Source organism: Equus quagga, chromosome 2 (assembly GCF_021613505.1).
Source record: "Equus quagga isolate Etosha38 chromosome 2, UCLA_HA_Equagga_1.0, whole genome shotgun sequence".
NCBI lineage: Eukaryota > Metazoa > Chordata > Mammalia > Perissodactyla > Equidae > Equus > Equus quagga.
In genome coordinates this window covers 42,133,182-42,160,560 of record NC_060268.1, presented here as the reverse complement: position 1 = coordinate 42,160,560, position 27,379 = coordinate 42,133,182, and the positions used below count along the sequence as shown (strand labels likewise).

Here is a 27,379-nt window from a genome sequence, read left to right as displayed (position 1 = left end):
TTATAAATTGACATGAAATGTATGAAGCTTTAAAACACCAGATTGAACTGAAACTGTAAGCTTCTACAAATAAGCTGATTGGGAACAAATGATTTCGAAGCCACTGCTGAACTTCAAATAAATGGAAACTATTTTCTGCAATATTTCCAGTGTGAACTCATTCAAAATGTTATTGGCCAAAATTGGGACTGAATCAAGCAAACGTTTGCCACATATATCAGAATTCCTCTAACCCCATTCTCACCGTATGTTTGTCCTCTGAGAAGCAGGTGCAATGAGAGAATTAGATTTGCAAGAGATTTAGTGGGGGAAATGTCTGTGAAGGCTGAAGAAGAAGGAACAGGAGAAGGCAGGGAGCGCTTCAGACCAGATGCAGGTGAGACACCTGGGAAAGGAGGAGGGGGGAGGAGGGAGGAGCTGGGAGAAGGGAGGCTTGGGGAAAGAGAACCTCAGAGGTGACGCAGTTCTAAGAGAGTTTCAGCCAGGCTGATGGGGAATCCTGGAGCCAGTCGCTGGATAGAGGAGTCCCACATCCTACAGGAGTGGGCCAGCACTAGCACCCCACTGCGTCATCACTGATTGGAGAAAGCACGAGCTCAGCACAAACACAGTGGTGGAGCAGAGGGCCAGCAGCGGGATCTCAGTCTGTGGTACCTCCCCAGCAGGAGCTCTAAGCAGTGTGTGCTCAGGGCTCTCACACACTGTTTGAAATAATATTCTCCCTGGAATGACTCTTGTTTTCTGTGAATCCAAGCAGGCTCTGGTGAAATTATGCCAGCTATCACTTGAATACTTATAGGAGGTAATAGGCACACTATCCCACTGCCACCATCTTTTCCCCCCCAAGTGCTGTAACTTTTCATTCCACTAGTCAAGATAAAGTTTTCTCATAGACTCTCAATCAATGACAAGTTTTTATTTAAAAAATAGAAGTCCATCCTTTCATTTGGATATTTCTGAAGAACCGAGCTCATCCTGGGCAACCCGCAGGGTGGCTATCCAGGTACTCAAAAGGGAGGCATTTGGTCACCATGATCCAGCAGTAAACTCTTCATGGGTTAGGTTTTGAGTTCTTAATGCTGCTCCTGGTCAATCAGTGACTGTGATTTTTATCCAGACGCCATCCAAGGAGAGCAAGCGTTGAACCATGCTTAACTCATACCCAGATGGAACAACTTCCGCAGGAAGGCTGGTCCTCCCCAGTAACCCCTGCAAGAAATGACATGGAAAAGAGATTTGCCTCAGAAAAGGTGGGGGTGACTTCAGCCAGCAGGATGTTGAAAGGGAAGGCAGACTGCTCACAGAGCATGATTATTAGCACATAAAGCAAGATTTCTTTAGTGAGGTAGAAAGATCCCGTGACAAGGAAGGGACATCCTGCTTTGGGTCCTGGCTTTGACACTGACTTGATATGTGAGCCTGGATAAGCTGACTCAGTTCAAAAACCTGTATGAAGCCTCTAATACATGCAAACTGCAATCTTCTCTACGCTCATTTGCTCAGAAGTTAAGTATATGTCAGGGTTTCTCAACCTCAGCTCTACTGACAATTTGGACTAGATATTTTTGTTGTAGGGACTGTCCTTGCCTTGTAGGATGTTTAGCAGCATCCCTAGCCTCTGCTCACTAGGAGCTAGTAGCATCCCCTCCAGCGTGACAACCAAATATGTCTCCAGATATTGCCAAATGCCCCCTGGGGGGCAAAATCACCCTGGTTGAAAACCAGTAGTGTAGATATCATGAATTACCTATCTCACAGGGGTTTGGAGAAGTCAAATGAGAGCTTTATTTTTTGGAACAAAGAAGAGGAATTATTAATTTTTATTACTCTATTTGCTTATTGAATGCCTACTATGTAGCTGTGTTTTATGTGTTATCTCATTAATCCCCATCCTGTGAGGTAGGCAATGTAACTTTCATTTTATAGATAATAAACCTAAGCACAGAGAGTTTAAGCAACTTGCCCTAGAACACACAGCTAGTAAATGGCAGACACATGAGTCAAACACAGGTCTGACTGCAAAGCTTATGCTTTTAATCACTGTTTTATTTTTCTTATAATAAAAACAAAAGTAAGGTAGCAGATGAAAAAGTATGTGACATGTGAAAGTGATTTACTATGATTATTATTATTATTTATCCAGTAGCTAGAGAGAGCCAGAACATGGAAGACAAAAGGCATGGTCACTGCCAATAATGTAGAGAAGAGGCCGCGTCCCCTGTGGGTGGTAGATGTGCCACAGCCCTTCCCTCACCCAGGCAGCCTCTTCCCACCAAGTCTGGCTGAGGCTTCAGAATCCTTCGCAGGCTGCCCTTACTAATCCGTGAGAAATGGGACAGCAAGGTGGATCCCGTTTGTCAGTCCTGCTTTGGGTCATGGTTTCTCCCAAAGCTGGAAGGCGCCCTCAAAACAACCACCCTGCACAAGTGGGTGCAATATGCTAAAAGGCATCCTCTACCCCAGGCGATGCACTTACCTTAGCATCATGTTCCAGTACAGGAATGGCATCATGTCGGCCTTCATGAAGTACATGGTAAGTCGCTCTTTGCTCTGGTCAAAGGGAAAGGTTTCCAGTGGCTGACCGTTGTAATCAAACTCAGCAAGAATCACACGGTTGTAGCCAGTCACGAGGGGACACGATGTGTAGCCATCATACTAAAATTGTAATGGGACTGAGTTAGAAAGTGGCTTTTTTCATAGTATCATATAGACACTTTAGAACTTATTATTTACTCTGAGAAGTTGCAAGTTTTTTCTTTTTGCATATTCTAATATTTTGTACAATGAAAAATGGAAATTATATAACAAAAAATATACTAATGGCAAAAATCACTGCCTGTAGTACAGAAACTAAGAAAGTGGCAAAACCCTGTTTCCATGCAGAATGGAAGACAATAATTAGCACAGTGATTCTTCCAAGGCACACAAACCTTCTTCCTTGGGGTTTGATTCTTCATAATCAGAGAAATTGTTCTGTCAAGTATTCCTGACTGGGCAGCTATAAGAGAAATGGAAAAGTCAGAAAAATATAAGCATCCAGATTTTCCATGAAAACTAATTTGCAAATAACTTTCACAGGAACCAGTTAAGAAAGCTCCATTCCCCATCCCTTTAGATTTAACTAGACCATGACCCTTCTTACCACTCAAAGTTCTGGCTGCCCGAAGGGGTTCTTCAGTACACCAAAGGCCCTCACAGATGTCTCCTTAAGTTTGAAACTGAAAAGCCAGCTCCCTCTGGCAATTTTGAACGAGGGGACTAGAAGGGTGGTCCTCCCCAACCCTACCCTGCCTCCTCCTAGGGGTCGATGGTGTCAGCTTGGACTGTGTGCCCAGCATGCCCTAGCCATCTGGGATGTCCCTGTGTCCCTATTCAGACAGCCTAGCTTGGTAGCCCCAGGTATATCCAATTAGGCAACACACTGAGCTTTCCTCTCTACTGGACTGCTCTGTCTGAGGCTGGACCAGATATAGACAGACGGACAGATGGATGTTTTTAGTCTTTGATGGCAAGAGTGGGAGACTGCCTTTTTCCTTATGAAAATTTTCAAACTCTGCAGTTCTTGTTTCATCTATCCCATCATACATGAGTTTTCTTTTTTCTTAGAGTATTTTTAGAGCAAATCATAACAATTCACCCATAAATATGTCTGCGTATATCTCTAACAGATGAGGAATTTTTTAGACACAAACACTATAGCATTTTTACATGCAAAATACTACAATAATTCCTTAATATCATCTAATCCTAGGCTGTGCTCAATTTTGAATACTTAAACCTGCCCTTTTACAAATACAAGCAGTTTGTGTCTCCAGAGGTGGAAGACTGGATTTACTTTTGAGGAAAAATAGGTTACCTTTATACTGTAAAATGATCAGTAAAGTGGTTATTTTGCAATCCCTGAAATCAGAGGTCAGCAAATTTTTTCTGTAAAGAAAAATTTAGACCTTGCAGGCCGAGAGGCAAAAATCAAAGATATTATGTAACAAGAGAGAAAATAAAAAATTATATTAACAAAAATTCAAAATATAATAATTTTTGTAATACAGGTCTACTAATGAGAAGAATGGACTTCTTTTTCTTAGGATAAGAAAAGGAGTTATTGTTTCCTACCATCAAATCGATTATAAATGTTCATTGGTAGAAAACGTCCTCAGCCAGCTGTACAAAAGCAGGCAGCAGGTGCATCTGCCCAGCAGGCTGTGGTTTTCTCACACCCAAATCAAAAGAGAAATGAATTTTTTTTTTTTGGAATGAGGGAGTTCAAAAACTGAGGAGTAAATAACTCTGTTTAAAAATATAACTAGTTGTCTTCACTGTGGCCCAGGTAATATGCCCTAATGATCATATTTTCCTTTTGGAAAACTTTGTTCCTCTTTGAGGACCATAAAGAGTTTGGAATCTGGACTCAGAAGACCCCAGGGGCCGCTGCAGCAGGGCATCAAGGCCCACAGAAAAGGAGAGAAGTTGGCCAGTGGGTGCCACCTGCTTCCGAGAGGTTAGGCACTCACACTGCCCAGGCTGAAGGCGTGCGTGTGTGGAGGCGTATGTGAGTTGGTTTTGTTTCTGTTTTAATCCCCTTCTGTTATGCCCAAGCCTTCGTCAACTTTTGTTAAATGCCACATCCTGGTCTTGGCTGTGCTGTGGGGAATGAAGGCAGAATCTCAGGGCAGGGAAAAGCAGAGGAAGAGGCATGAGCTGCAGAAAAGTCTGATTCAGTGTGGTAAGATGCGGTCTGGCTCACAAAAGCATAGTGGTCCGGATTGAGGTAAGACACCTGGCTGGTGGCAAGTAAGGATGGATTTGTGGAACAAATGCAAGCATGGCCTTGGGATACTCGGGGGACTTGGGGAGAAGAACCTAGTGAGAAATGCAGATCCACTTGGCTTGGGGAGAGCCAGGACTATTGTTCTGTAGACACTACAGAGAAGAGCAAAGAGACTTTCACACCTGTGAAATGACATACAAGGAAGAGCATTCACTGCAGGACTGTTGGAAATAAAAATGAGTTGGAAACAGCACAAATATAAATTAAGTGTGGACTTCTTAATAAATTCTGGAGCAACCATATAACAGAATACAAATTGTAAAAAAAAAAAAAACATGTAAAAACAACAAAGACACTCTCCACATGGTCAGGGGGAATGTAGGAGCTGAGCAGACGGAAGGCAGGCTGGGAGCAAGACTTTTCACCCACAACTTTTTGTTACCATATTTAATATTATCCATTTGGAACATTGAACTAAATGTATGTTTATTTGAAGTAGGCCAAAAGCTGGGTAATCTGGGCCTCACGCACATCACAGGAATTATATATTTTCCACACATAAAATCAGCAGACTCACATTAAGAGAAATGTAAATTCAAAGGGTCACCCCACCGGCTACCCATAAATCACAAAGAGAAAAGACATTTGTACAGTGGAGAGAACCACGGGGCACATATGACCTGAACCTAATCTTAAGGAAACAACTAGATGATTCTAAATTGTGAAATATTCTACAACATAACTGGCCTGGACTCTTCAAAAATTCCAATGTTATGAAAATAAAGTAACAAATGTCAGAAGGTCTGTTCTAGATTAAAGGAAACCAAAGAAACACAACATCCAATACAGTGTGTGGCCCTTGACCAGCTCATGGATTTAAGGGGAGTGTAGGGAGCAGAAGGGAGATAAAAGGATATTTTTAGGAAAACTGGAGAAATTTGAACTGGATTGTATATGAGATGATTTTATAATACAATGTTCAATTTCTTGGGCATGATAATGGTGTTGTGGACAGAGAGGAGAAAGTCCTTTTTCTTAGGAGATGCAGGTTGAAGTATTTGAGGGTAAAGTATCACAATGTCAAAACTTACTTTCAAATGACTCAGCAAGAAAACGTACATAGAGTGATAAAGCAAATGTCACAAAATATTAATAACTGGTTAATATGTGGAGGGTATATGGGTATTGATTGTACTTTCTTTCAAATTTTTCATAGGTTTGACATTTTCGAGATTAAAAGCTTAGGGATAATTACCACTAATAATGAGAAAGATGTTCAGTGGATTTCCTAGAAAGTCTTTCTCGGGTTGACATAGTCAGTGAAAGTAACACATGTTCTGCAGGTGTTTAATTCACACAAAACACCACCACTCCCATCAGCAGGGAGGTCTATGTTTTATAGCAGCTAGAGAAGACAGTTCCTATCTACCGAGGCCAGAATCTAAAAGGCAGTTCTCCCCATCACTGCTGGTGCAGAACATCGAAGTGAAGAATTTAGTTTTCCAGGCTGAGGCCTTAAACCAATCAGGGCACGCTCCACTGTATTTGTCCTAACAGAACAATTTTCTGGTCTGCAAGCTTTCATTGACTTGCATGTGTTTTCTGGGGAAACAAATGCTTCCCCAGCTCTGCGATGTTTCAAGCAGAAGAAAAATTGCCAACTTGTCTGGTGTAAAGGGCAAAGAAGGCCAGAGATGCAAGCGCGGCAGTATGAGAAGTAACAGAATTCCAGAGAGCTGGAAAAGTGGTACCCTCTCTCTAATGCCTCCTCCCCTGTAAACAGCCTCTCTGACCTAGAAAAGGCAGATGAGGTCATGTATTCTGGTGCAAAGCACTCAACAGATACTTTCTTCTTCACACAACACTAGGTTCATTGACAACTTGCATCTGTGTCGGGGGGTCAAAGTCATTTTTAGGCCACAGAAGTGTCCTCATTATTAATGCAATGCTGTTTGTGCCAAACTTTTGTTTTGGTTATGATGGTGACTTAGGGTGACATAACCTTGAATGGGAAAGAAACATAGCTGTCATCTTACCTACTGCAGCAGCTGTCTTTGATGTCGGAAGATTGGTGCAGTCCCCAATCCCGAACACATTTGGGTATCTCCTGTGCTGCAGAGTTTCTTTATCTACATCCACCCAGCCAGCAGCATCAGCCACAGGACTCGTCTTGAGGACATCTGGTGAGCTCATGGGTGGTGTAACATGAAGCATTTCATACTAAAAAAGAGAAGAACTTCCAAATTTGTGTTTTTTTCCATATTTCTACAGCCCCACAAGCTCTCCTGCCATCTCCCTTACGCTGTACTATGGCTGCACAGAGCACTATACAATTAGTGCTGATACTGATCCGCACTCTCTCCAAGATCTTACGTGCTCCCATGCAGTGTGGTGACAAAACAACCATTCTCTCGGTTGACATGGTCTCCATGTGATCCCTTTGGCAGTAAGCATGGGGGAATCTGAAATACTGGTAATCCAAAATACCTCACTAACATTCTGAAAGAATCCATCGATGTTCTACTATTACTAAAACAAAGGGGGTGCTGTAACTCAGCCGCTCTCTCCCTGACTCTCAGCTGTCGCCTCGTGAAGTCGGGTACTTCAGTTTTATTCTGCAAAGAGGTGCTCAGAGTCCCTGAAATTTGGAAAGGCCACGTTAGGAGCTGGTAAATGAGCATCATTCCAAAATAGGGTCAACTCTCAAAACACATAAGGAAAACCATCGAAACACCAATTTAAGATGGAATAAAGGGTGGTGAGAATATTGGCTAGCACTTTGGAGAAGGAGAGAGGGGTCTGATTGAATACTGGTTTACTGAACAGTGTAGTGGGCAGAGTGGATTTTTTCCCAAATATCTATACCAAGGTTACCCTTGGCAATAGTGCACTGACCCATCCTGATTGATTTTGATGGCTCATTTAACTTTTTTGTTTATGAAATATTCTTTTTTGTTTATGTAATATTTTTGCATTTTTATTCTTTTTATTTAGTTTTAATAAACTCCATATAACAATTTCAAATTGATTTAAACGTGCACAGAACATTTCATTATGGTGAAAACTTTAGCATCTTAAGATAGTCCCAACCTTGTGATAGTCAATAGCCCCTGGTTTCCATAAGGAGGTCCATGCCTTCATCAGGGCTTGGCAATCATTGATGGCAGGGGGAGTTAGGAAGTGACCTCTATTTATTCCCACTCTCAGATAATTATAAGCTTAATTAACCTTCAGGTAGAAAATGTGCTGCAAATGGTCAGTGCTCCTCTGCAAGGTAATATTTACGGGCATGGGTCCCTGAAGCTGGGTCTGTTAACGAACATGGAGACTGAGCACATGTCTGCAAAATAATGGATGGACTGGTCAACAACCATCATCCGCTAAATTATTAAGGCCATGTCTGTAATTCTGCAGTTAACTAGAACCACTTTTTTAGTTGAGAGCTAAATCTTGTTAGAGTCATCTCTATCTGAGTTAATTGGCTTGAGTTACACAAGTACACATGAGTTCCATAGATCTTTTCTAGAAGGAAAGTTAAATATTTCCACATCATCATCGTGGAGACATGAAGTTTTACTTGAGCTAATATTCTACACAAGAGAAATACTAGAGTCTGCTTTATAGATTTATTGAAAATTAACATTGAGCATTTAGTTGTATGTTGTTCTTTATCCATTCTTTCCATAAACTGTATAAGATAAATAACGGTTTTCCTTCATTAACGTAAATAATCTATTCAGAGTAGTGGTTTTCAAACTTTAATGTTTATAAGCAGCATTTGGAAGACTTGTGGAAAATGCAGGCTGCTGGGCCCCACCCCCCCGAGCTGCCAATCCAGCAGGTCTGGGTACAGTACAGGAATCTGCACTTTAACAAAATCCTGTAGTGATTCTGACACATGGAACCTGTAGATGACAGTCTTAGAAGCTCTGGTTGAAGGAACAGGTTCATTTACAATGAAAAATAGAATGCTATTACTCGGACAAATGACTTCATCTTGCACTTGCTTGTCTATAAAGAAAGGCATTCTACCAGATAATCTCCAGAATCCCTTCTCGTTCTAGGACTCCACGATATAAAACAGGCCTAGATTTTTACAAATCTAGGAGATTTGGAGCCGTTCACAAGCTGTCTACAAGTGATCACCGGGTGCATTTAATTCTTTTACAGTGGTGATTCTCAATCCTGGTTGTACATGAGAATCAATAGCGGAACTTTTGAAACTCTCAATTCTCAGTCCACATCCCAGTCTAATGAATCAGAATTTCTGGGGGTTAGACCCAAGTATCAGCATAATTAAAGCTCCTCAGGTGATTCCAATGTGCAGCCAGGGCTGAGACCTACTGCTTTTAAGCCTTTTCATAGATTTTTTGAAATTCATATTTTAAGAGTGAAATTGGGTCCAGAAAGAAAATCTCATCTGAAATCTTATAATTCCAAGGAGGCACAAATATATTCTTTCCTTATAACCCTTTAGGAAAACAATAATCATTTATTTATCTCAGTCCCTGTCTGCAACCTCAGCTATCCACAGCACAGCAGGAACCGAAGTAAAAAAGACTAAATAACAAAATTAAGCTCATGCACTCAAGCTCATACACTTTGCTCATAAAAGACCAAATCTGGGACAGTTACAGCACCAAAATAATTAAGGATGGTAATGAATTATAAACCATTGAGGGGAAAAAAGGAATTCATGAGTTCATACCAATAATTAATTAATTAAGAGAGAAGGGAGGGCTTTTGCTAACAGAATGCCAAGAAGCCTACCAGTAAAGGCAGAAGGAATGCCGGATTGGAAAATCTTCATTTTGCAACCACCACAGTAAAGACTGGTTTAGGCAAAAATCATCAATGGATGCTAAATCTAGTGGGAAACTTTAATGAGTAGGGAGTAGGGTGTTTGCATGGTCAACAGTGTCTCCCCACAGACTTCTTATTAGTAACAAGGGAGAAAAAGAATAATAATTATACAGTGGAGAAACTAGACCATATCTTGACAGGTGATCAAAATGAACATAATCAATGAGGGGCAGATGAACATAGTGTGCTTTCAAATGTGGTACCCAAGAAAGACACAACGTCACTTATGCAGTATTTCAGTCTAAAAAGCATAGCCTGAAACTAGTCATAAGAAAACATAGACGAACCCAAAATGAGGAACATTCAATGAAAAGATAAAAGCGGTGGGACGGGGGCTGTATTATTCCAAAATGTCAGCGTCATAGAAGACAAAGAAAGGCTGTGGGGATGTTCCAGATTAAAGGAGGCTACAGAGAGACATCAATTAAATCCAACACCCGACTGTATGTAGACTGGGTCTTGTCCTGGAGGGGGAAATACAGTCGTGCGTCACTTACCGCCAGGGATACATTCTGAGAAACGCATCGTTAGGCGATTCTGTCACTGTGCGAACACCACAGAGTGCACTTACACAAATCTAGATGGTACAGCCTGCTACACACCTAGGCTAATCTTAGGGACCACCGTCGTATATACAGTCTGTCACTAACTAAAACATCATTATGTGGCACATGACTGTGCTATAAATGCTATTGAGTCAACCAACAAAACTGGAGTACAAATGGTAGATTAAAATATTGTATCCATGCTAAATTTACTGAATTACCTATGCTGTGGTTATGTAAGAGAATATCCATAACTCTTAGGAAATTTATTGAAGTTTTTCAGGATAAAAGACCATGATGTATGATGGACATAACTTATCTGTAAAGCTTTGGCAAAATTATATTAAATTATATTATATTATATTATATTATATACACAAAGAGAAAGAGAAAGAGATCAAATGATAAAGCAAATGGGATAAAACTCTGTAATAAGTGAATCTAAGCAAAGGTTACATACAGTTTTCTTTGCACTATTTTTATTTTTGCAACTTTCTCTAAGTTTGAGATTACTTCCAAATAAAAGTTTTAAAAAATTATGACTTTGAGTCATCAGAGACATTTTAAATGATAATTAATACACACCATTTAAGAAAGGAACGATGTATGTAATACATTTTAGAAAGAGCTTGCACTAAAAAGCTTAAAATGTGAAGTTTTAATATTTGGAAGATTAATCTTTGGCTCACCTCAAAATTTCTTTTTATGGAATCCTTCATCCTTCTAAAAAATGCTAAATGAATAAAATGTGACTGTGCAGTTTTCTCATTGCTAACATCTTTCCAGAATGACATAAACAAATGACTCTTCCATGTGTGCATCTCCAGATGCCTTTACAGCTTGTTCTTAATCCTCATACACCTCTACAAAAGTACTATTCCCACTTCCCAGAAGAAACAGACATAGAGGCCAAGCCCATACACAAAGGCTAGCTCTTTCCACGTAGGGTGTGTCTCCACCAGATCTTCAAGGATTTTAAGTGCTTCCTTTTAGGCTCAGGTGAAAGATGTTTAAAGACAGCCTCTTCCACAGGTAGAAGACACCCCTGTCATTCTTGAACTACCCACAGCAGGGCTATTTCTCACGTAAGGTGAGACAGTCACCAAATCCTGCATTTAAGGAAGCGCTTCCTGAACGCTGGGTAATCATGAAGTTGTGAAATATTTTTTGGCTGCTTCAAGTGACTCAATGCCAAGAAAAGTAGAGACACAAAATAGGATAAAAATTCCCTAAATACCCCTAGATAAACCCTCCTCACCTCCCATGGACACAGCCTCTTACCTCTCTCTCTTCTCCACCCATTTTGGTCCACCTTCCCCCCCATCACTGCCCTAAGATGCTCATTGTTACCAGCCTCCTGCAGCACATGATGATGGCAGACAGGAAGGTGGGAGCCATGGTGTCACCTGCGTCGATGGCATTGTTCAGCTGACCGCTTAACCTCGCCACTCACTGAAATCACTTGGGTCTCTCCAGGTTTGTCCAGATTCTCAAAAACAGCCTCTTGTTTATCAGCTCGGACTTCAATGAGGTTTTGCTTGTAGTTAACGGCGAGGTTCCTCTCCTGGATGATCTCCTTCAGGGCATCTGCATACTTCTTAACCCCAAAAATTGTTCCCAGAGAAGTGTTGAAAATGATATTGGCCTTGGATCGCTTCCCTGTCTGGGAAAAAGGAAAGAATAGAAACAACCAACACCAAAGCATTGCTCCAGCTACCTTTTTTTAACCTAGACAAAAACTGAAACCCTCAGAAGAGAACTTATTGGCTTTCTCTGTCACTATTTACTGGCAGGGTGAGGTGTGGACCAATCCACTGCCTCCTCCTTATTTTCTGTCAGCGACACAGCAACTAAGTGTACACTGGAACCAGGGGTTGAGGTGGACACTGTTCAGTTAAGGGCCAGAGATGAAGGTCAAGTCCAGGGAAAGTTGGAGCTGAATTGTTTATTCATATACTCATTTGTTCATTCACTCAGTAAATATTCAATGAGGTCCCAGGGTTGGCCAGGTCCTGTTCTAGGTGCTGAGGAGGCAACAGTGAACAACACAAAGTTCCATCCCCTTGGCTCGTACGCTACAGGACTGTTCACATGTTTCAGAGAGGCTAGTATTCTCCTGAAGGCCTAAGATCTTATGGCAGCTGGAAGGGAAACTTCCTCTCGGGCCATCCAAGACTTGGGAGAAAAGAGTTATGCACAGAGTATTCTGGGAGGGAAGAAAGAGCTAGTCTCTTCCTCTTCTCCTCTGTTCAGCTCCTTTCAGGATTTGCTCACCTGGATCACACTATTTGAAAGAAGTTAGGTGGGTAAGAACCTCAAAAAAACTCCAGGTTGTGCCAACCCAGAGTTCTCATGAGCCAGAATGGCCTCTCTTAGAAACAGAAACGATGACTGGAACTGTTCCTTCATTCTGCACCCCACAGGGTTGGTGCAGGTTTACAGAACTCAGGTGAGGGCTTCCCAGTGCTGGTTCCAGGCACACATGCAACACCTCTTCAGTCCCATCTTCCCTCCCCTTCTCCCCACCTGTGCCTTTACAGAACCACAGGCTGCTTTGAATCCTGCCACCATCTCGAGTCAAATCACACTTTGGTAAACCAAATGTGAGATCTCACACAAAGGCAGGAGGGCGAGAGCAGATTCCCCACAGCTTCACACCAGGTGTACTGGAGCTGCAGACACTGGCTCTGACACAGGGTGTTTGAAGAATGCTGAGAAAGCAGCCCAACCAAATATCTCTTTTGACTAAGTTTTGTTTCTTTTTTTTTTTTTTTTTTTGACAAGAAAGATTGGCCCTGAGCTAAGATCCACTGCCAATCTTCCTCTTATTTGCTTGAGGAAGATTTGCCCTGAGCTAACATCTGCGCCAATCTTCCTCTATTTCATACGTGGGTCACCACCACAGCATGGCCACCCATGAGTAGTGTATGTTTGCAACCGAGAACCAAACCTGGGCCACCAAAGTGGAAAGCACCAAACTTAACCACTAGGCCACAAGGCGGCCCCATCCACTAAGGTTTGAAGTTCTACATGAACTTTTTATTGCCTTTAGAATTGGCATTTTGCCTATTATATTTCCAAAAATATATATCAAGAGCCAGAAAATATTCATAACCTTGAACTTAAGGTGGAGCAGTTGAGGTCATTATGTATAAAACTAAACAATATGCAACTAATTGTCTAACTATATGGAAATATTTAAACAATCTTTAACATATTGCTCCAGTAGACTTCTATATACACAATAAAAAGTATGTTACAAAGACTATTTAATAACATGCAGTACACCTAAATTTGTATACATAGTATGCTTGTAACCATGTTAAAAAAAAAAAAAACAGGTATAGGGAAATAATGGAAGGACATGTCAAATTGATGACAGCAGCTATATTAAAGCAATTGGATTATGAGTGATTTCTTCCATTTTCCATTTTATAAAACTTCCAGTTATATAATTTTGTACATATATAATAAAAGTTTAGAAAAGGTAATTTGACACGAATAAAAATGGAATTTTGGCAGTCATTGAATTAGCACCGTCTGCCTCCTTGCCTCTGTCCCTGGGAAGGAAGCATACCTTCCTGAAATAGGCTTCCGATAAATACATGATCTTCTGTGGGGCTCCAGCACACTTGACCGGAGTATTTGGGAAGGTGAAGATGGCATTGCCCTCCTCGAAGTCCTGCAGGGCTTTCCATGTCTTCTCTACTGTCCTAACTGAATAATTGGACCCTATTTTGGGATGGTCAAAACCTTCAGGTAGGCCTTTAATCTGCAACAAAGCACACGAAGAAATTATTTTTTAACAAAAGTGCAAATGGAGTTCTTGTTTATAGGCCTTGTTCTCGGCCATTTCTACAAGCTCTCAAGTATTGTACCATGTCTCAGTACAGTTATTAGCCCCCAGTACTCACACACAATGGAGCAGGCAGGGGGGTGGGAAATCTGCTAAGACCAGAGCTGTGGTGCCTGGAGTCACCTGTCAAGCTGCAGAAAGGGCTTGGCCCAGGGGAACCCCTCTGCCTCCCTGGCCTTAAGACCATGATTGAACATATCTCTTTCCACCACGAGAGTGAGGACAAGAAGCCAGCCATACCTCCTTTTTGGAGAACCAGCTGCCTTACTGGGAAGAAGCAGCATGATAAGCAGAACCGAGAGCCACGTTGTCTGTAATTGCAAACTTAAATTCCCCTTTATTAGGTTGGACAAGATCAAACTCTTGGTAAAGGCAGGTAATTAAAAATACGGACTTGTGAACCCCCAGACCTTGCTTGAGTTCTGGATTTTCCACTTATGAGCATTGTGACCTAACGCTAATACCTAATGCAAATTACCTTATATCTCTAAACCAGTGGGTCACAATGTGGTCCCCAGACCAGTACCACCTGGGAACTTGTTAGAAATGCAAATTATCAGGCCCCACCACAGACCTACTGAATCAGAAAGGTGGAGGCAAGCCCAGAAATGTTTTAAGAGGCTCTCCATGTGATTCTGACACACATGAGAAGCTTTTGTTCATCATCTGTGAAATGGGGATAGGAGTAACTGCTGCATAGGGCTGTTGCCAGGAATAAATGAGACCATGCATGTAAAGTGCTTAGAAAAATGACATGCACATGGTAAGAGCTCCATGAGTGTTAGTGCACTCCTGCCAGGAAGATTAACTGGACACTTGTCTTAAATGTTAGAAGGTTCACAGAGTGCAGTGAAGATGGCACAGATTGAGTTAAGAGACTTGAGCACCAGTTCTTCCAGCAAGAGCAGGGAACCATCAAAACTCAGTCATCAAGACAGGCTGGTCCTTCAGAACCTCCCAGGCTGTTCTCCAGACTTCAGACTGACCATCTCTGGAGTCATGGACACCTATCCCTCAGGTCCCAAGGAAACAGAGTCCTGTGATCGTGTCTGTAACATTCAACGTTAAGAGCAACTATCCCCCTGATTACTGATCATATCTCCCACTAAGTTCAAGTAATTATATTAGCAACCTCAACAACAATTATTTATTATTATAAAATCACCTTGCCTTTTAATGTTTCTGCAGTTTCACACCTATGATAACTTGGATATTCACTATGCTCCTATGAATGGGGTAGGGAAATATTATCAGCCCATAGACATAGATGAGGAAACTGAAATAAAGCAAGTTTGAGAGACCCACCTAGAATCTTATAGAACTAGATGCCAGATGCCCCGATCTCCACCTAGGGCTCTTCCCACAGGACCTCCATATCTCCTCACTATTCAACTCACTATTCAAAAGATAAATAAACAGCTGATCTCTTATGGCCTTCATTGTTTTTCTCTAGTTTGAAGAAGTCATTGCTAAGGGAAAAGGTGCCATAAAGTAGTAACCAAGTCATTTTAGGGACAGCTGGTCATAAAGGGCAGTTTATGGGCCCTCATCCAAAGCAAGTGGCCTCCTGGGGAACTCTGAAGCAGAAGGAGGCAGTGAGGGTCAGAGAAAGAGATGAGATCTGCCTCCCCCTTTGCTGAGCAGGCAGCGAGCAGGTCATCATGCTGCAGAGACTCCATGGAGCCAGTGGAACAGACAGACAGAGACAGGTGGGCAGAGAGGCTGCCTGGGGTCCAAGAGAACTCAGATCGGAAATCCAGCCCTTCTGGAGGCCCATCTACACTCCTACCCTGGAGATCCAGACACCTTGGTATCCCCATCAAATAAATCCCCCTTTTTGTACACTAGCCTGAGTAGTACTTTAGGATCTGCAGTCAAAGAGCACCAAGTAATACAGTAGCCCTGGTAACATTACCTACATCCTCTTAGCCTCAGTTTCCTCATCTGTGGAGTGGAAATAAGAACATCTACCTCACAAGCAGTTGTGAGGAATCAATATTAGATTCCTAGCATGGTCTCTGGCACGCAGTAGAGACTCCATAATAATAGCTACTTTTAAATATTGTTGTTTCTTGGTTTGCTGCAAGAGGTTGCAAATAATTCTCAGCACTGGTCTCTTCCAACAGGCCTCCTCACATGGTACTGGGGCTGCGGGGAGACAGTACCATGGAGATGCGCTGTCTTTGCTGAGGCAACCCTGGTGGGGCTTTTCTTAGAGGCATGGATCTCCCAGAAGTTGTAACTGGCACCTTTCTCTATATTGCCTACTCCACAGTTGGTCGTTCTGTGAGATTCATGACCCATGGCACCAAGACTCAACCTCATCACAATGTTCACACCAATGAATGGCTTCTTTGAACATTCACAGAACACATACCAGGACATTTTTACCACCCTCACCCTGCACATGGCATGATTAGAGTTTTTTAGACAGAAATACACTTCAAGGACCCTTACTGAGCCAGCTCCCCTGGGGCCCTTGCCTGGACCACAGTCCTGCAGTTTGTGACCTGGGTACCACTACACTTTACGTGCTCCAACTGTTTGTGTTATCCACAGTGCCCAACAAGCTTCTGGAAATTGTAATTACTGACTTACTCTGTGATATTTTAGAAAAATAAATTTGAATCTCACAATTGTCTGATAGCATCCAACTTCCTAGCTCAGTGAAAAGGGAGAGCTAAGGAACTTCTAAGGTAGCTTTATATGGCATCGAGCATTGCATCAGTCACTTTGTACCAAAAAACCCAGCTTCTACACAACAAAACCCAGACGTCCTCCCAGTCCCTGATGAACGAACGGCTGGTTTTCTACCCTCAAAGTCTGCTTAAGCTTTCACAATCGAAATCTTACTTTCAAAGGAGAATCTCATCTGTAATACAGCCAACTCAGCCCTACATAGAAAAGCAGTTTTCTTGTAAGTGTGGAAAAGGCTGCTGTTTTGCAAGAATCTCTATGAGGGCATGGACATGCTGAACTCTGACTGAAGCTTAGAGCTAAAACATATTATCATTGACAGAATATTAGAGAAGATTTTTTTTTAAACCATAAAAAGACTGCTGAGAAATAAAACTAGAAGAGGGTTTCTTAGGACTCTTTTCTTGTCAAAATGAATATAAAGCAGCTTAATGCAGTGTTTGATCTTGGCCTAAGTAGGCCAGTGTAATAGAGAAGTAGTTTAAAATGGTACCTTCTCATAGTCCAGCTGGATTCCGAGAGCAATGATAAGATATTTGTAGGAGATCTGCAACACAAAACAATGTGATTTTAGACCAAGATCCCAAAAGTGGCCACCCAAGGGTTGACTCAGGCCCCAGACATGTGCGGCCACCACCATGTTTCCATTTCTGAATGTGAATGGCGTGGGGCTGTGGGTGGAGGGCAGGGTGGGAGGGAGGAATGCATGGTCTAGTTTGCCATCGTGCCCACCATTCTCTGTTGCCTCACATCGCACTGCTTTCCAAATATTGTATAACGTGCGTGGCCCCTGAGAGCTTGAGCCTCCTGTGCTTTTACACAGTGGAGAGCGATAGCAAAGAAAGCGCAATTATTTGTGTGGTGCTTGTGTTAACACTTTTTCATCTTGAAGCGTGGGAGAATGACTTCCTAACCTTAAAAGACAATCAACTTTCTTTAAAATGTATGGGGCCATGTGTGAATCCCAAGCAAATCTGACCTGTCATATGGACTGGATCAATATCATAACTGAGAAACTGCTCCTTTGAGGGTTATTGAAAAGGATGTGACATAATGTACCTGACCTTATTTAATGATCTGTTTGGAACTTAAAATTTCCCTCTTTAAATATGGGTATTGTGATTATTCATGCTGAGGGCAAAAGCACCCGTATTTATCATGATGGAAATGTGGGTTTAGGATCAGAAGGAAGACAAGTTGAGGTCAGAAAGCGTAAGCAAGAAGGATGTGAATGAGAAGGACTTGCCTAGAAAACTGGAGGTGGAGAATGATTGTGGTGAAGGTCAGGAGCTCAGAAAGAAGCAACAGGTGGTGACTGCCACAATCTTGTACTAAATGGAGCAGCAGGCTGAGCAGATCACAGTTGAAGAGTGAGGACTCCAAGACCCAAGAGTGCTTGGCTCAGGCTGGGGGGCTAAGGGGAGCAAGCTACTGGAGAGGTCCTGTCCTGGGATCCAGGAGACCAGCTCCAAAGTCACCTCCTCAGTGAGGCCGTCCTATGACTCTATCCCCCTCCCTGCTGGGCCTTCCCAGGAGCTCCCTCAGCACAGTGTACTTGATGCTCTATAGCACTTGTCTATAGGAGTAATGTCTTCCGCACTACATTGAACACTCCAGAGGATGGAGGTTAGGTCTTATTCCTCATATCCCTAGAATCTAACGCAGTCACTAAATTAAAGGGAGGAACTCAGTAATGTTTGTTGGATGGATGGATGGATGGATGGATGCTTTCAGTTGTTTGTGAAATACACCATTTATCAAAGTGGATAGGTAACATACACATCTTCCTCTGTGGGATTTGCCTATCCATAGAGAGCTGGTGCCCTGAAATTCCTTATTCTGCGGGAAATTGTATTGGGCCCATTAAATGGCTGACTGAACTGTGCTGGGTCTTCAAGGTATGTGAGGTCAGAGGTGGCATGGGGTCTGGGGGTGATGATCCACAGGCAAACATATGAACACTGTCAATGAAAAACGCCTTTGGTTTGTTCGTGCCTTGAATGTTTTATTAGAGCACAATATTGATTATTTTTAAGGACTAGTAACAGACAAGTTTAAGATTATGAAAACAATCATGAAGGGAGAATAAACCCTAAGGTAGCAAAGAACAAAAAGAAAGCCTCAAGCTTCTTGAATGAGCTCCAGTTTCCAGGCCAGATGATCTAAACTCTAAGGAATTGCAAAAGCTTGTAGACAAGCCTCTTGAGCAATTTGAGCAAAACAGAGAACAGTGCAGACCTTGCCAGAAGGCTAAATATGGGCAAGTATTCCCATTTTATACAGGGCATGGGGGAGGTAAATTCTGACACTAACAACTTAGTAAATGGGATGTTCCTCTATTGCAAAATTCTAGTCTCATCTAGTAAATAGATGTCTCTTAGTAATTTAGGAAAAGAAGAACACCAATATGTGTTCACAGACTGCAAACCTGCTTTCAGTCAGTCAGCAGTCAAGAACTATGCTGGCTCACAGTGGGTCCTCTCCCTTTTTTCATATCTTCTTTTAAAGGTAATAACAGCAACATTTCTTGAGTTTTCACCTTGTTCAAGGCACTGCTCTAAGTGCTTTACATGTTTTAATTCATTTAATCCTCACAACAACCTAAGGAGGTAGGTATTATTACTAATCCCATTTTCCAGATAAAGAAACTGAGACACAATTTGCTCACAAATATTTACTGAGCACTTCTATGTGACAGATATTATGCTAGGTCATGGACATACAACATCAAAGGAAGACACAATTCCTACCCCTTCAGGAACTCAGTCTAGTGGGCGAGATGGGCATTACCAGATAACCACACAAATAGTTACTAAATCACAGAATGCTGTGATAGCATGTCTAGGGGGAACCTGACCTAGTCTAGGAGGACAGGGGAGGCTTGCCTGAAGGAGTCACATCTAAGCTAAAGATGAGTAGGGGTTAGCTAGGGGAAGAGGTGAGCACAGCACGTAAAAATGTCCTGGGGAAGAAGGAGCCTGAGGCATTGGAGGAAATAAGAGGAAAGTGTGCTGGAGCAGGAACAAGGGAGAGAGCAGATCCAGATCAGGTCTGGAGAAGGAGCAAGGACCAGTCTCCACAGAGCCTATGGGACACATGCTAGACATATCTCTGGGTCAGGGAAGAGGCATAAACATACTAAAGTCTGGATTCAGCAGTACCTTCAACTTAGTCTTTCACCTTGTGAATAGGATAGAAAAGTGTAAACTAAGAATGGAATGATTTGGTCAATTTAAAAATATTTGCTAAAGAATGTTGATTTATGTAAGCTAGGAAAAGCTCTCTAGGGATGTGTTACAGAATTAAAACCTAGAACTTAAATGAAACCATCCTGAATAATGGATAGGGGAAAAAAGCTAACTGGATGACAGAATTGTGAATCCAAAAGATCCAGGCAAGTTGGGAGGAGGAACTAAAACCAACAAGATGATATCTCCCACGAGATGTTATACGCAGACTTCTGATATCTGTCTGTGGAATAATTTCACTTAAAAAATCTTGGAAGAGAGTCCCACCAGCTCACACCGACTTCTTCCCCAAGCCTAAAACAAGACACTACACCTTTCCCAAGGGTCTAAGCCCTAGCTGTCTAAACAGGGCTCAGAAGTGAGAACACCCAGCAGTGCCTCTCACCTTGAGAGATAAGACAAGTTTATGCTCCTTAAGACGAGCAGGAACTCAACCACAGAGGGTCTGAGCTATTCCTGCCATGCAAAAGGGTCTAATCAAGGAGGCAGGCCCTGCAGTACCAAAGGGGGGATGGGTGTCATAAGGCACAAGGCTCCTGGCCCCCTGAGCCGGCAGCACACCAGCAAGGGAAATGAGCCACGAAGCTCAATCTTGTGAATTGAGAACAATCTTGTGTTTAATTCAGTCTGCTCTCCTGGGTACGCTGGGGAAAATAAGGAAGCTCACCAACAGGAGGGAAATAATATATAAAATTTTTTATTTAATTAAAATAACTAAATATGTATGTATGTATGTATTTTAGGATGAAAGAAGTCTGACTTGACAGTGGATCATGTGAAAAAAAAGCCCCCGAGGTTTGAACTGACCTCAAGCCCAGCACGAATCAGCACTGTGGTACATGCTAACTTCACTATATCCCACGGTGGGAGAGAACGGTCCCACTCTCTTCTGGGCTGTTCTGTAGAGTTGCCTACTCTTCCAGGGCCTCTTTCATGGGGGCACTAACAAGCCAGATGACATCTAAAGCAGGGCAGTGAGGGGACTGGAGACCATGAAATATGAGGAAGAGTTGAGGAAAGTGGGGACAGGGGGACAATCTACCTGAAGAATAGATTTACACAGACGATAAGAGCCATCTTCAAATAGCTGAAGGGTTTCTCCACGGAAAAGAGAGAAGACATTCTCTCCTACACCAGAGGAAGGACAAGGAATAAGAAAGGTATTAGGGCCACTAACGCCCTGGGGCCCAAGAGAGAACAAGAAAGAGACTACAGGAAGGTGGGTTCTGACTCGGCAGAGGCGGAACTGCCATATAACCTGTCTGTCTAAAAAAAATCCAGAGGAATCATGTTGTCTGAGACCTCCTGGACTGGGGATGTGTGAATACCAATCCATCTTAAACTGAATACCAATCCATCTTAAACTCCACTCTCGACGCCCATGTGCCCCAATCCTAATTACTCAGCTCTATTTTTTTCTCTTTAATATATATCACCTTCTAACACACTATATAATTTACTTACGATGTCTATTGTTTATTGTATGTCCTCCTCCACTAGAACATAAAACCCAGCATGGTAAGGATTTTTGTCTGTTTTTGCTCACTCATATATCCCTAAAACTGTACCTAGCTTACAGTTGATGCTTAATAAATATTTGTAGAAAAGAGGAAGGAAGGAAGGTAATCTTGATCAGGGTTCAGGGACAGACTACAAACAGTCACTGAACTCCTTGAAATTAGATGCAAAATGTGGTACATGTATGCATTTTTCTAGAGCGGTTTTTATCGGGTGCTCAGAAAGAGCCGTGACCCAAGGAAAGGTTGAGAATGCCCACAGCCAATGAGTCCCTGCCTTGAGGAAGGAGCTGGCCTTGAAAACCTTTCAGATTTCCACCAACTCTCAGATTCTAAAATTCTGTGAAGATGCCAGAGTGCCCAATTTGGAGAGAGAGGAGGAAGGGTATTAAGGTTAATAACACCCTGGAGGCCCAAGAACCACGAGAGCCTGGAACAGGCCAGGTGTTGCATGATGGCTGCGCTGCGGGCCACTGTCCTGGGCTCAGCAGCCGCTGAGGAGGCAGGACGTGGCAGATGGCTTCTAAGCCTGTCTCACCATCCTGCTCTCATCCCCTCAGTCAAACACAAGAGGCAGCAGTTGCTGAAAAACTTTGATCCCTGAGTGGTGATTGTGGGAGGAGACTTCTAGAGGGTGCTGAGCAATTATGAGCCTCCAGCTCCGGCAGCAGCAATTCTCAGCCCTGGCACAAACCTGAGAGTCACTCGGTTCCCTTACAACTCTGGCAGAGTGCCCCCTAGTGTGACTGGGGTGGATATTTTCCAACAGCCCCTTCAGGTAGAGAAGCTTGACTGCTTCAAAGGAAAAAGGAAAGAGATGCCTGCTATTTGAACATGTAGCAGTAGTATTTGTTTAATAAACATTCAGGTGCAAGACACTGTACCTCAAGCAATAGGGCAGATGGTGGGTGTTCAACCACAACTTCCTAGTCGTTCATTTATTAATTCAACATCACTCAGTCCTTCCATCTATCCCATCCTCCATCCACCACACACCCTCCCGTCCCATGTGGTATTCAACATGCACACACACACATATATACCACCCTCCCACCATGAAGCTGTCCAGTTTGATAACCACTGTGCATTTAATACAAGCCCTCAGATTAACAGAACCCAAAGGAACCTGGTGTTACCTCCTTGCCGTTGTCTGTGTGGATGCAGTTCTTGTCTGGGTTCAGCTCAACCACTCTAGCTTTGATCCATTCTACACCGGATGGAATCACACTCACGGTGGGACGGAAGGATGAGGACAACTGTTTGGCACCAGCACCCACCAGCGTCCAGATTGGCTGGTAGAAATGTCTCTGAGAATCAAAGTATTTGGAGATTCATTTCAATTTGATGCTGATCAAAAGGGTCATAGCTAAAGCTTCATGAGCTAGACTCTCAATTACTACCTCCTACCTCTTGGCGCATTGCACAGCAAAGTCTCCAGGTTAGCCCTCCCCAACTCCCTCCCATCCCCCGCCCAGTGATGTCTCCTACTGCGTTAAGCTCTGAAGGGCAGTCACCGACACAAGAATTTTGCCGAGATCATCCAAAAAAGCCATAAACTATCCTTAGTAACCATTGTATTATTTATTGCTGAAAGTTGACTTAGTGTTTAACGTGTACATATTATACATATACACACACATTACGGATACGTTTATGTCCACAGATATAAAGAAAAATTAAGCCCAGCAGCCTAAATATGGTTCCTCAGAAGTTTGTGGGACTATGGTAAGTCTGAAAAATTTACAGCCACTTCTGGGGATCCTTGAGACTTCACTAACTTCCAGCTGGGTTTCCCAGGCCCACGGCAGACCGCGGGCACTCCCTATCAATGCTACCAGGCCCTCTTCTCCATTCTCGGAGCTTTTACATCCAAAGCCAGTGGGCACCATATCCTATCCCATAATGCAACAAATGTCCAAACCTCCACTATTTTCTGGAGTTCTCTTGCTTCAGATGGGCCACTCTTGATCTAAGTTAGTTGTGAAAGTTCTAGACTCAAGAGCAAAAACTAGATTGGTTTAATGGCCTCTGCGAATTCCAGTTGACTCATGGAGTAGACTGCGGGACCAAGAGCTCTCAACATTGCCAAAACGCCTCGAATCAGCTGGACAGAATTGCCAATACCCACAGAGAGGTGAAGAGAACAGAGGAATGGCCTTGCAATGTCCCTAGAGCCAGTGATGGATGTGCTCAAAGAGGAGAGGGGGCAGAGGTCTCCAGTTGTGAGAGCTCAATGATTTCAAGTCCATCTTGAACAGAAAAAGGAATGAAAATACAGGCGAGGATTTTTTCAGACTACGAACAAGCATCAGCTCCAGCAATCGCTAAACCAGACGCAGGAGGGAAAATGCCAAATGCCTGAGCCACTGGCAGTTCCTTCAAGATTCCTGTCCTGCATCTCCTCATGGGGCAGGACAAATGGGATTCTGGCCTCCTGAGTTAAATCCAGTGCCTCAGAGGAGCTCTCGTCTGATGACAAAGAGTAGCCCCTCTGGGAGACCTCCCCATGGGTTAGCTACAACACACCACAGGCCTCCTGATACAGCTCTCAGACCATTGTCGTTTAAAATGTCCCTGAATTAAAGTCACTTTAAAAAGGAAAGTGAGAGAGAGAGCCCTCTACTGTCCTCTCAGATCACAGCATAACAATCAGAGATTGCAACATAGCCCTGGGCAGCCTCATTTGGTACTGGGGAGACTTCTGGAAAAGGATTGTGCCTTTCTTGCCCTCTCCTCCCCACCAAACAGGCACCAGGTCCATTTTACTTTTCCCTCCCAAGGATACAACTCCCAGCTGGTGCACATCTGGTTCCTCGGGAAACATTAGGCAACCCACCAAAGATCTTGAATATTTTTCTGAAGCTTTTGGATAATCCTAAAATGTTTTTCATGAAATAGTGCCTTACCAACACTTCCCAACTTCCCCCCAGGTGTCTGCTGCCTTTTTCTTCCTTATAATCTGTTTATAATCCCCTGTACTTAAATTTCTCAAACCCACTGACACTTTTCCAGAGGCCTCCTCAATGCATCATCCTTTCTCCAGACTGGGACAGCCATAGGAAAGTACAATGGCCACTGATTTTTCTCTGGACATGAGGTGGGAGGTAGAGGATTTTGTGAGTTGAATTGTCTCTCCCCAAAAAGAAATGTTGAAGTCCTAACCCCAGTACCTGTGAATGTGACTTTATTTGGAAGTAGGGTCCTTGCAGATGTAATCAAGTTAAAACGAGGTCATGCTCATTTTACTCATACTCTTGCTCAAAATGAGGATCAGATGAGCCCTACACCCAATGACTGGCGTCCTTATAAGAAGGTCACCTGAAGATACTAGAAACACACAGAGAGAACAGCATGTCAAGATGGAGGCAGACATTGGAGTGATGCCACTCCAAGCCACGGAACCTCAAGGACTGCCCACAACCACAAGAAGCTCGAAGAGAGGCACGAGACAGATTCCCCCTCCCCTCCACCATGGCCCTGCTGACTCCTTGGTTTTGGACTTCTCGCCTCCATAACTGTGAGAGAATGAAAATCTATCTTAAACCACCCAGTTTCTGGTAATTTGTTATGGCAGCCCTAAGAAACTAATCCAGAGAAGAACAGAGAAAGCCAAGAGATCTGTCCTCTCTCTCCCTCCCTCTACCCTCCCCCAATCCCTTTGAGGGCCTGTTTTTTGTGCCCAGAAGGAGAAGCACTAACCTGGGAACATGACAGCACACCCCTAACACAGACACACACATGCGCACACACTCATACACTCAAAAAGAGGAGACTTACCTCACTGGGCTCAACGATGGCCACGTTGTCTGCACCCACTCTCCTCTTCATGCGGGCAGCCATGGAGATCCCACCGCTGCCGCCACCCAGCACCAGCACCTCATAGTAGTTCTTGGCTGCCAGACTGGCTCCTGTGTGCAGCTGAAGTGAGCTGGCCTGCTGAGTGCCCAGCCTGAGGAAGCAAGCAAAGAGCCGAGCACGGGGGCCTGACACCACAGAGACCAGGGGGGTCATCTTCAGGCTGGATCAGACTAGAAAGGAACAGATAAGGCTATGAGTCAGGAAGGGACCACTATGAGACCAAAGCATTTTCTTTTTGGGAGGAAGGGGAGGCTGGCATCTGGCCAGCTCCAGTTGGTGCCCACCATCTCACTTCAAGACCACCTTCCCATCTGGCTGTGGTTCCAAAGTGTCCTGAGAGTGTTCAGTTGATAACTAACAATCGGCTAAGCTCTCCCTTTCTCCATTTCTCCCTTTCCGCCTTTCAGGACATCTAGGACTTTCTTTGAACGAAGTAAGCCTTACTTTTTAAGTTCTTTCTATTTATTTCTCTATACCATCCTTGTCCACCCAAAAACTCTAGGGCATCATGTGGTTGTATCCAGCTGTCACCCATTCTCCTCTCAGGCACACTCTATCTTTGGCTTTTCAATCCATCAAAGATGTACGAGTCTGCAGATAGAGACCTGTACAATCTCTTGCCATCAAGGGCTCCTAAGACTTTGCTGAAACAGAAATAGTCCAGCAAGAAACCCACATTCTGCAACCCAGAGTTCAGACCAAGGTAATCAGGGCCCAGAGTCTCCTAGCTTTGCTTGCCCAGGGACACTCAATTTGATCAAATCACTGGTGACAGAAATACAAGCAAAGGCCCTCCACACCTTTGACAATTTCAACCAGATGATAAAAAAGCCATAAAAGGAGCCCTACCTGGTATCATTAAGTTATATTTTATGTAAAGAATATGCACATGCTGCTAACCAGTCTTTTATTATATCCAATTCAGTAAACAATCTTCCCTTAATAGTTCCTCTGAGAGAGACACTTTACCTCTAGGAAAACGGGTTTCTGCTCTGAGCACTCAGTGCTTTGGCAATGAGGAAATAAAGGCTTCTCAGAAACTGGCCTTGGCTCACCCCATCCATAGAACTGGCTTTATATCTTGGATATACCATCTACTTGCATAATTTGGAGGGCCCAGATGCAAAATATCTCCCTCTCTGGGTATTACAGCGTCCAGATTCCACCATCAAGTTCAGTCCTTTGGGTTCAACAAAGCTCCAGCAACCCTTTATTGAAATGCAAGTACCCAGCTGAAGGATAACACTTCTTGCTGCTAAGGTCACTCACTTCTTAACAGGAATGATTTAATTACATGCATTTCCCCCTACTAGAGGAGAGGAAGCCTACATGAGGGGATTAGAGGAAGCTGAGAGGGGAAAAAGGCTATGAAAGGAAGAAGGAAAGGTCCTGGGGGAGGGAGAAATGACTGGGAGGAGGAGGAGGAGCCAGAGTGCTGATTTCAATCAGGATTAACTCTATTCCAGTGTTTTGGCACCCCGACAACCTCCTCAATATTTCAGATCTGAGAAGCGACCCTGAACTGTGGGGAGGGAACATGGGGGCCCCCAGTAAGCAGGACAAGCTTGTACATTGTTGCCACAAGTTTAAAATCAATATGAATCTTCTAGAAAAGAACATTTCTCATCCTTTGACCCTGCATTTCCACTTCTGGGACTCTTGTCTTTTAAGACTCAAGAAGACAAACCTTTGCAAAGATATTTCTCATATATTCAGTCATAATATAGTCAGCCCTCAGCTAACTGGTTTGAGGATTGGATCTGATTACAGCCTGGTTACAGAAAAATGTAGGCTCCACACTGGCCAAGGAAGGCTCAAGTTCCAGAGTGTTTTAACCAAGCTTAATTTATGATTACTTCAACTGAATATTGGGGGAGGGGCAGAGATAGCAGTCTGAATGTTGAAACTTTGGGGAAAGGTTAAGTAAAATATGGTTACACAAAATTATATAAAGACTATTGTAGGGGCACTAGGCAGCATGCCCCCCTTTAAAACCATGTGTCCTTGAGGCTCCTTGTCTGGGCTAC

At 43.2% G+C, this 27,379-nt stretch overlaps 1 protein-coding gene across 1 annotated transcript in view; it reads right to left on the bottom strand.

The window, feature by feature from the left end:
• Window positions 1-895: 895 nt before the first annotated feature.
• SQOR (sulfide quinone oxidoreductase) overlaps window positions 896-27,379 on the bottom strand; it is a 43,920-nt gene continuing 17,436 nt past the window's right edge. The window contains exons 2-10 of the mRNA XM_046654107.1: window positions 25,272-25,522; window positions 22,631-22,801; window positions 17,223-17,276; window positions 13,754-13,948; window positions 11,630-11,839; window positions 6,805-6,988; window positions 2,931-2,998; window positions 2,477-2,655; window positions 896-1,209 (exon numbers count right to left, since the gene is read on the bottom strand). Coding sequence (XP_046510063.1) covers window positions 1,152-1,209; window positions 2,477-2,655; window positions 2,931-2,998; window positions 6,805-6,988; window positions 11,630-11,839; window positions 13,754-13,948; window positions 17,223-17,276; window positions 22,631-22,801; window positions 25,272-25,505 — 1,353 coding nt within the window. The 5' untranslated portion in view covers window positions 25,506-25,522 and the 3' untranslated portion in view covers window positions 896-1,151. The remainder of the gene's footprint in view (window positions 1,210-2,476; window positions 2,656-2,930; window positions 2,999-6,804; window positions 6,989-11,629; window positions 11,840-13,753; window positions 13,949-17,222; window positions 17,277-22,630; window positions 22,802-25,271; window positions 25,523-27,379) is intronic.